This window comes from Apium graveolens, chromosome 8 (genome assembly GCF_009905375.1).
Source record: "Apium graveolens cultivar Ventura chromosome 8, ASM990537v1, whole genome shotgun sequence".
NCBI lineage: Eukaryota > Viridiplantae > Streptophyta > Magnoliopsida > Apiales > Apiaceae > Apium > Apium graveolens.
In genome coordinates, this window is record NC_133654.1 from 3,057,253 (window position 1) to 3,067,839 (window position 10,587).

The 10,587-nt window shown below is 31.7% G+C and overlaps 1 protein-coding gene and 1 non-coding gene across 2 annotated transcripts; both read left to right on the plus strand.

Moving 5' to 3' along the window:
- Positions 1 to 1,182: 1,182 nt before the first annotated feature.
- Positions 1,183 to 5,946, plus strand: LOC141677284 (O-fucosyltransferase 19-like). Its single transcript, XM_074483141.1, has 8 exons — positions 1,183 to 1,943; positions 3,427 to 3,499; positions 3,596 to 3,660; positions 3,773 to 3,861; positions 3,961 to 4,093; positions 4,205 to 4,437; positions 4,702 to 5,178; positions 5,280 to 5,946. The coding sequence occupies exons 1-8, from the start codon at positions 1,446 to 1,448 to the stop codon at positions 5,533 to 5,535; spliced, it is 1,824 nt and encodes a 607-aa protein (XP_074339242.1). The 5' UTR covers positions 1,183 to 1,445; the 3' UTR covers positions 5,536 to 5,946.
- Positions 5,947 to 9,546: 3,600 nt separating this feature from the next.
- LOC141681888 (small nucleolar RNA snoR86) lies at positions 9,547 to 9,672 on the plus strand. Its single transcript, XR_012559308.1, has one exon. It is a non-coding gene; the product is annotated as a small nucleolar RNA snoR86 (small nucleolar RNA).
- Positions 9,673 to 10,587: the final 915 nt, after the last annotated feature.

Sequence of the window (10,587 nt, forward strand, 5' to 3'; positions counted from 1 at the left end):
CAACTACTCACTCCGTCCCTCCCAATTGTTATCGTTTGTGGGAGAGTGTTCGACACGCATTTTAAGATGAATAGAAAGTATAGTTCTATAACTTTTTTTAGAAAATTTATTTTTCAGAATAAAAATAGAATGTTTAAATTTTTATTTAGAAAAATATTTTTTTTTAAAAAAGTTAAAGAACTATACTTTTGATTCATCTTAAAATGTGTGTCGGACACTCTCACAGAAACGATAACAATTGGGAGGAACGGAGGGAGTACTTTTTAATCTCTCATTTATTGAAATACTATAACCAAATCACTCCTCAATAAATTCACCCCATATTTACCACCAAAAACACCACTAAAATGCAAGACATTAATTATAATCAATAATTGAGTGTTATATATATATATATTTAAAATTATCGTAATTAAAAAATTACCGCTTAACAATTCGTCTATTCAAGCCCGGTCTGAAAAAGTAGTGAGATCGTTTAATTATTATTAATAAATTAAAAAAATTAAATCCAAATCTTGCTTTTCACCATTATATTCGACGATATTTTATACATAGAACTTGAATACTACTTATCGACAACTCATTTGAATAAAAACTTGCATATAATTATTATCAATTTTGCACGTATATTTAAAATTTACATTGAATGCCTATTTTCGAATCTTACTCAACACATTCGACTATATTTTATACATTAAAATCAATCCTACTTATCGCCAGCTCATTTGAATAAAAAATTGTTTATTATCACTTTGTCTCGTATAATTGATTTTTTTCGTAAGAAACTCGCGGCCGCTACTCATCACGTGCGCACTGGATAAACCCAACGGGCTCGCGTAATATCATGTAAATCACGTGAACCAAAATAAAGTGCACATAAGCGACATATTCTGGTTCATGATGCATAATTATAAATTCTCCTGCCATGAGATTCGAACAATACATATAATTTAAATTTAAATTGAATAATTAGTTGCTTTGCCACTTATAATTACAAATTATATTTTCTTATTATAGATAAAATTTCATGTCAAAAAAAATTATAAATAAAATCTATGATAAATATCAAACTTTTTTATATAAATCCACAAAACAATAATTAGAGAAGACATGTATAATGTGAGACTATAGGATAAACAAAAATAAAATTTCCGTACAATCCAAAAGTCTATACATACAAATCTTGTATGTATATATATCCAATACACCTCGCTCACCGGAATTCTTTTCTGCGTACAATTCTTCTCCTTCTGCACTTCTATCCCCCTATTCAAATCTTACACCTATACATACACAATCTCTATATATATACATACATCAACAGAAGCCAAGAACTTGTACGCCAAAAACAAAAACAAATATACATACACAAATATATATATATATATTATATAATTCTTGTGATCATTGTAATCATTTATATATAGAATTAAAGGGTTGAGATTATGATATCTGGTGGCGTTTCCGGTAACTCCAGCCCCCGGGGAGGAGTTACTGCTCATCGCCGCCGTGAAAAGCTGAATTCCGACCATGTCGCCGGAAATCAGGGGAGCTCCGACGAGGATGACGTCGGCGGTAATTTGATATTCCGGCATTTGGGTCATCAGAGATTTTCCGGTGGGGGGAATATTCCGGTGCCGGAGAAGGTTGTGGTGTGGGTGGATGATGTAATGAGTAGATTGAAATCTAGGAAGAACATGGGTCGTCGGATACTAGGTGTGTTGATGATGGTGGTTGTGTTTTCTATGTTTTTGAAAGTGTCGGTTTTGGTGGGTAATCATTATAATTTGGAGATGATTAATGGGAAGAATAGGAGGTTAAATGGGCTGTTTATTCTTAATACTTGGTCTAAACCTCAGCATCAAAGTTTAGTTATGATGGCTGCTGAAAGAGATGATGAGGAGCTCTCTTCTATGCCTAAACGTGTGTTGGAGAAATACCCTGTAAGTGTTTTTGTTTGCTTTGATCAAAGTTTGAAGCTTTTTGTGTTTTTGAGGTGTTTTTTGTTCTTGGTTTAGTGTGTTTTGATCAAAGTTTGAAGCTTTTTGGTCTTTTGAGTTGTTATTGGTTCTTGGTTTAGTGAGTTTGGATTAAAAATTGAGGTTTTTGGTTCTTGTATGTTGTTATTGGTTCTTGGTTTAGTGAATTTTGATTAAAGTTTAAAGGTTTTTGGTTTCTTAAGTTTTGTGCTTAGTAAGTAATGATTCTTGATTAGTGAATTTTGTAAATTTTTGTGGTGTATTGGTTTTTTTACTTGTTTTGGTTCTTGATCAGTGAATTTTGATTAAAGTTTGTAGATTTTTGTTTGTTTTACCTTATGATTAGGGAATTTAAGGTTTTTGTTGTTAGATTTGGTGATGGTGATATTGAGAGTTTAATTAATTTAAAGGTTGTGGCTTTTTGAATATTGAAGTTATTTCCATTCATGTTTAGTGAATTTTTAATAAAGTTTGTAGCTCTTTAGTTAGTTACTTAGTTTAATTTGTGATTAAGGAATTGAGGGTTTTTGTTGGTAGTTTTTAGTGATAGTGAAACATGGAATTGCTGTGGGGTTTTGAGGGCTGCAGTGATTTTGACCTGTTTCTGGTCAAGGAGTGACCTCAATTACTAATATGGAGAGTAGTAATATTAAAGTTTCTTGATATTTAGTTTGTGATCAAATATTTTGATTTTTAAGGTTGTATCTCCTTAGTTTTTTTAATTCATGAATTGTGAATTTTGTTCAAGTTTGTAGCTTTTTGGTTAATTTAGTTCATGGTTAGTAAATTTGAGGTTTGTTAAAATTGATTGGTAGTGATAGTGATGTATTGAAATTGGTGGGGTTTGTAAGGGTGCAGTGGTTGTGAAGTTTCTGGTCAAGGAGGGACTTAATTTACTCTGTTCACTAGTGTTTTCCTTTTCTTCATTCCCAGATGAAAGTTTGATACTTGTCAATTTTCTCTCGAATTGGTTTACGTTTCTTAACCTCAATGTTTATACATCTTCTAGATGGAAAACAAGCCATAAAATTAGAAAACTTGCTTACTATCACAATTTTTCAAAAATTCTGTAATCCCGTTTTTCACAGAAAGGTCTTTATGAGCAGGAGTAAATTGTGTACATTCTACCATTCCCGATTCCTGCTTCCAAGTCGGATGTACATATTACGTCTGTTTTGGATTTCTTCACGTGGAAAACAAGAATTTTAGTTCACCTGTAACCTTTGTTTGAAATTACGGACAATTCTTTTCGTAATTAATTTATAGATATTGATGACTAGTAAATTAGTGAAGTACAGTGTCTGGATGCTCCCTGGATGCTCCCTGTGTTTATTTTTTCCAGAAATCAGTTTTTTTAGGTTACTGTTGTAATGTTAAAAGTTATGAATGTTTTTTGGCAAGAAAAATTTTCTGATGGGATTTATATGGTTTTTTCGTGTTTGAACAGGTTCCAGAAATATGGATGAAGCCATCAAGTGAGGACTACTATCAGTGCATTGGTCGGCCAAAAATTCAAAAAAGTATAGTCAGCAGCGTGCCTCACCTTTGTTTATGGTTCTCCTGCGGAAAGTTGATGTTTGCTTAACGAATTCTTCTGTTGTTTTCTGTACTTGCAGGATCACCTACAAATGGTTATCTTTTAGTTCATGCAAACGGTGGACTGAATCAAATGAGAACAGGGGTATGGTTTTTCAGAGTTCAATACAATATAAGAGTATATAAAATATTGATTGCTTCATTTCTGTAATAATAGTTTCTGACATCTCTTTGTTTCTTTTTTAATTCAAATGAAGATATGCGACATGGTTGCTATTGCAAAGTTGATGAATGCAACTCTCGTTCTTCCTTCTCTTGATCACGAGTCCTTTTGGTCAGATCCTAGGTAAAGTAGTATTATGCATGATGCAGCTGCGCTAGTTATAACTTTATTAGACATTTGAGATTATCTGATTTTTTAAATCTTTTTTTTTCTGGTTTATAGTGAATTTAAAGATATATTTGACTGGAAGCACTTCGTTGAAGTTCTGAAAGACGATATTGACGTAGTTGAGTCATTGCCACCAGAGTATGCAGCATTGACACCTTTCCAGAAGGCTCCTATATCCTGGTCCAAGGTTGGGGGGGATTTTCCAATTTCTATAAATACCCTTTATTTATGCTCTTTCCTGGTGTCCTATCTGCATGTTAATATTATCGTTAGGACTGAAACTTAAACTATTGTGCAGGCAAATTACTATAGAGGGGAGATGGCTGCATTGTTGAAAGAGCATAAAGTGGTTCAGTTTACCCATACTGACGCACGACTTGCCAACAATGGTCTTGCAGGCTCTATACAGCGGCTTAGATGTCGTGCCAATTATGAGGCTACTCGTTTCACAAAGGAGATTGAGAATCTTGGGAAGAAATTGGTCGAGAGACTTAGGAATGAAGGGGAGCCTTATATTGCCCTTCATTTGAGGTAATCATCCACCATGGGACTAATTAGACGCATAATGTTAACTGGGATATGATGTTCATAAAGTTGTATATTATATGGTGTCGTAAGTTATTATAAGTTTTAATAGCTGCTGTATCATCTTACTCTTGCATCATATTCTATGTTAAAAGGCAAGATGTCACTTACAAATGATTGTGACTATAAAAGAAACAGAAGTATTTTTATTTTTGTAAGATATTTTCTTGTCAAATACGGCAACTAATAGTTGACTGGTTGCCTTTGCAGATATGAAAAAGATATGCTTGCATTCACAGGTTGCAGTCACAATCATACAGCAGCGGAGGAAGAGGAACTCCGTATTATGAGGTATAATGTTGTGCATTGGAAAGAGAAAGAGATAGACGGCAACGAGAAAAGACTACAAGGGGGATGTCCTATGTCCCCAAGAGAAGCTGGTTTGTTTCTGAAGGCCATGGGTTATCCAGCCTCCACAACCGTGTACATAGTTGCTGGTGAAATTTATGGCAGCAGCAGCATGGATTCTTTTGAATCAGAATTTCCGAATGTTTACACACACCACACCCTTGCTACGAAGGAAGAACTGGAGCCCTTTAAGCTGTATCAGAATCGCCTAGCGGCTTTGGATTACATTGTTGCCCTTGAAAGCGATGTCTTTGTTTACACGTATGATGGAAATATGGCAAAAGCAGTGCAAGGGCACAGGAGGTTTGAAGGATTCCGAAAGACAATAAACCCAGACAGGTATGTTGTGTCTTCGGTTCATCTTGTTGTAATATTGTGCGAATCCTGTGTCCATGGCTCATAAATTAACGATTTCTTTATTTTCCTCTTTCATGTTGCAGATTAAACTTTGTTAAACTAATAGATGAATTGGATGCTGGTGCTTTAAGTTGGGATGAATTTTCTTCACAGGTGAAAACATTACATGCTGACAGGCTTGGAGCGCCATACCTTAGACGAGCTGGTGAAATGCCGAAAGAAGAGGAAAATTTCTATGCAAACCCCTTACCTGGCTGTGTATGTAGTAGATCAGAGGCAAAACATAGTAGTAATCATCTACAGCAAAGACGTAGGCAAAGGGCTGCTTCAGGAAGATAAGGTTTTGCCTTAAATTGATGCATGGCTTTTAAAGTTGTAATAGCCATAGCCCCATAAGCTGCATTGTAAAGTTACCTCACTTCGTGCTCACTCGAGAGCTCATAGCAAGGACACACCAGGGAACGCGGAGAGCCAACCGAGATATCTGTTACAAAATGATCAGCTTTTAATAGGTATGTGCAGATGGAAACGGGGAATACATGCATGATACTGAAAAGAGACTGTTATGTAGAGTGATGGATTTTATGGTTCAGATTATCAGCAAAGACAGTAGCATTTACTGTTTTTTTTGTTACTTGCTAGTCTTTGGTTGATAGTTCTCCAACATGAGTGTGAATATTAAGAGTGTGATGCCTACATATATCACCTAATAGAGTGGGTATAAAGTCACCATTCCTGGTTTGGCTCGCACTCCGTCTCGCCCTTATTTTCGAGATATATCGGGTATGTTTGGCGACGTGTTCTCGAGATATAATGGGTATGTCTGGTTGATTGGTTTTGGTTTGTTCAAAACAATCTCCAGATGCAGTGCCATTACATTATCATTGTAATGTAGAAATTAGGCTCAAACCTAACCCATCTGTGACTTTAAGCACTCCAAAAGAAAAATGAAATGGCAACTCAAATCAGCAGCTTATACTAAAAGAGTAAAAGAGTAGTGTCATCTGTCATGTATAAAAAAAATCAAAAAAATCTCAAAATATAATTTGGCACGTTATGAGTGGTGGTCGCATTTATACAACGGATTAAATATATGTATATACTTGGGATCTATTTTCTTAGGAGGAAATTTGGTACTTGATACATGAGTATAGGAGTGTTCAAACAATGTGTTAAACCGGGAATCCGGACCGGATCACGGCAAGCCGAATCAACGCTAAAACCGTTTTTAATGGTTCGGTTAACCGGACCGTTCACTCAATGATTTGATTATGGTTTTCAATAAATTAAAACCGTTTAGACCAAACCGGACCGTTAGATAATATATATAAAAAATCTATTACATGCCTACAAGTTAAGATTAATAATTATGCTTTTATTTATGTGTGGGTGTATATTATAGTAAAAACATTAAATTACTTTTTAAATAAAAACTTGAGTTAATATGTCGCAATTATACTCTAATTCATATACTTAGTATTATTTAAATTAAATTAAAGTAAGTGAAAGTCATATGTAAACTAAATATTTATAAATATATATGACAATACTTATTTGTAATATATAATACTAATATATAATAAATTTTATATTATATTTACTTAAATAATTGTTTTCTTGTAAGTTTAACAAAAATGAAACAAAAGTAAATGATTTAGTTCAAAACCGAACCAACGCATTATTTTATGGTCCGGTTTGGTTTGGTCTCGGTGTTGAACTGGTCTGGTTTGATTTGGATTTTCAAAAAACCGTTCTTACTGGTTCGGTTCGACAAAAATAAGAATTCGTACCAAATCCATTCGTGAAAAATCTTTGTAAAAACAAAATATTAAAGGTCCTAATTTGGTATCAAGAACGTTATGAACTAATCGGCTACAATGCAATCAAATACAGTGGACGTCCTTAATTCACGTAAATTTCACCGATAAAATTTATTATATATATAATAGAGCAAATAAGGGGTTGAGTGAGACAATTTATTCCAAATTACTAATTTATCTCTTAATAATAAATACAAATAATTGTCAAATTTAATACCATGTATTAATTACACTTAAATCATTATTACTCTTTTTTAATAAATATAAATAATATAATAGAATAAAAAGGGGGTTGGGTGAGACAATTTATTCCAAATTACTAATTTACCCCTCAATAATAAATACAAATAATTGTTAAATTTAATACCATGTATTAATTACACTTAAATCATTATTACTCCTTATTAATAAATATAAATAATTGTCATGTTTAATAACATATATTAATTTCACCTAACTCATTAGTATTAATAATTTTATATATGTTACCATTTATCATTGAATATTAACAACCTATAATTAGATATCTAAAATTTAATATTTTTTTTTTGCTAAATAAAATTTAATAATATTTGCTTGTATGTATGCTAAATTCTTATTTTTTTTGAAGACTTTATATAAAATAAATTTATTTTTAGTAAATAAATTTAATATGTGAGCTAATTTGAAAATGACAATGTTAGTGTATCAAATATTAAATTCAAGAATATATTAGATATTTTCTTTGTATATGAATAAAAGAGTGGGTTATGAGGGGGTTTATAATAAAGTTGAGATTTTTATTATATGACCAACATGAATATAAACTAAGACAGGTTTGAAGATTTTGAATATATATAATAAAATATTAAAATATCAAGTTCATTACAGTTACATTAATATTTTACAATAGTAAGGTGAATCATTTTTCTTACATTAACCAATTTAAAGTTTTTTCAGAGGTATAAGTAAAAGAGTTATAAGATTATTGTTGTGTTATGGAAATCGAAAATTTCGCTGATAAATTGCTAGGAGACAACCAAACAATATTATAGAGCAAAATCAGAGCATACAACATTTTTGCCATTTTTGATCAAAATCGACAATTTTCCGATCAAAATTTAACGAATCAAACACACGATTTGAGGCTAGGAAGATAAGAAAAGGAAGAAGAAATATACTCAACATCGAGTTGGTGAAGAATGACGATTTTAAATGAAGAAATCAGACGGTTGCCGAATAGAAACTGAAAAGATAAGGGAAAAAGAAGAGAGATGCGTAAAGATGATTAAGACTCTTATCATTTTAATAAATAACACACACAAAATAATGTTATAACTTAGTACGGATGTACAAATGCAATTTTACACATCTCAAATATAATTATTTTACTTATATATTTTCAAAAGAATATAAAAATATGTTCGATATTATTTCGATTTAGCATTTCCATAAATTCTTAATTTTTGATAAACCGTAAATCAGTAGTTCAACCGATTTAGTCCATTTTTCAATTTTCATAACCATTGATTACTGACCTATTTATTAATATATTTATCATTAAAAAATGATGTATATTGAAAAATGTATTTATATTGTCAATTGTACAATATTATATTTAATATGTCGATTTTCATATCCAATCATTACATTTTCTAATATGGAAAGTAATTGTATTTTGTATCACTAATTGTATTTTGTATCACTAATTGTACTATATAAACAACTATAGTAATTCTTTAATTTACTCCGCAATATTTCTTTATTACGAGTTGTAATTATTTTCATGAGATATGTGTGCTTTCATTTGTATTATATTTTGATCGTATATTTCGATTTTATTTTCGCATATTCAATTCATTTTGAGAAAAAACACGTTAAGTACGACATCGATCTCAATTTCATAAAGAGAAATATTTAGTTAATCGATCTATCATGGAGTAACATGAATATATCATTGATAATTACAATCAAAATAACATCAATATACGTACTATAGAACATGCCCGTAAATTACACGGGTTATACCTGATTGCCAAGTCATCAATTCAATACTCCTTAGATAAAGTTTTGATGTTGCCAGCGTTTTTAATATTTAATAACGGACTGCCAGAAATATGAGTTGGGCTTTAGAGTGTGATGAAAGGAGTACCAAAACTTCAATATGTATCCGGCCCAATATAAAAAGCCCAAGCCCAAACCTACCCAGGTTCAGTGCTAAACATTAGGGTTTCACTATAAAGCCAATGTCCACTCTTCTCTTTTCTCATATTCATTTTAGTTTAGCTGTTTAGGTGTATAGCCTCTATCTTCTCCATTGTTTTTTCTTTCTTCAGTTTCAGCTACTTTGTTACCTGATATTTATATTATTAGCATATAATTTTGAAAACGAGTACTCGAAAAATTGATCCGTTAAGTAAATTGCTTTTACGACTGTTTTGAAAACGAGTACTCGAAAAATCGATGGATTACTCGATTTTTCAAAACCGAGTAAAACCGATTTCCGATTTTTATAACGTTGGTTTAAGTAGAAAAATGAAGCCAATTTGCAGAGCAAGAACGTGTAAAATAAATGACGTAAAACTTGCATTGAAGGTTGGCAAAAACAAAGAAGCGATTCTCCGTGCCTTTCAGAGTCATTTCATTTTGATTACGGCCTCGAACAAGTCGCTACATTTTATTCATTCATTTCACTAATCGTTTCTCTATTTTTTTGACTAATCGTAAATGATGAACACTTGGAATTGAATTCAAAATTGTTTTCAACGAATTTGAATTTTTATATGGATCTGCTCTACTAAGACTGAGTTGATAACAGTAAGAATTTTTTTAGTTAAATACGGATCTTAGATAGAATAGATCATTAATCTAAAGTTAGAATGGATAATAGATGTTCGGTACGACAGAGTTTCACAAATGTAAAACTTGAACGAATAATAGATGTTTGGCATAACACAAATCTCACAAATTTAAAACTTAAATGGATAATAGATGTTCGGCGATACAAGTCGTGTTCGTTCCTGGTTCACTGTCAATTGATTTTTTTAAATATAGTTGAAACTTGATTAAATAATACTAATTGATAAAATATTTATTTTGCTAAGATAATTTTTTCTCTGATGTTGACATAATAAAGAAATTGTGTTTTTGATTTAGATAAAATAATAGATCTGGTAAAATAATTGCATTATAGCATTTTCAGTGGGATGCTAAATCAAAATTGTGTCAACCCACCATTAATAAAAATAAATTATTGCCTTTTTTTAATTATATTTTTGACACCCTTCCGACCAAAATTTAATCCAACGACGCAGAACCTAGTATTGGTTTTGAGTATTCTCTCCGTCTCTCTCGATTGTTATCGTTTCCCGGATAGTATCCGACACGCATTTTAAGATGAATAGAAAATATCGTTCTATAACTGTTTTTAAGAATTTTGTTTTTCTGAATAAAAATAGAATATTTAAACTTTTATTCAGAAAAATAATTTTTTTTAAAAAGTTAAAAAACTATACCTTCTATTCATCTTAAAATGTGTGCCGGACACTTTCCAGAAAGGATAACAATTGGGTGGGACGGAGAGGGCAGTTCG

Coding starts and splice junctions, on each gene's coding strand:
- LOC141677284 (XM_074483141.1), top strand. CDS start 1,446: ATGATATCTGGTGGCGTTTCCGGTAACTCCAGCCCCCGGGGAGGAGTT. Junction 3,862..3,960: donor TCCTTTTGGTCAGATCCTAG/GTAAAGTAGTAT, acceptor TCTGGTTTATAG/TGAATTTAAAGATATATTTG. Junction 4,438..4,701: donor TATATTGCCCTTCATTTGAG/GTAATCATCCAC, acceptor TTGCCTTTGCAG/ATATGAAAAAGATATGCTTG.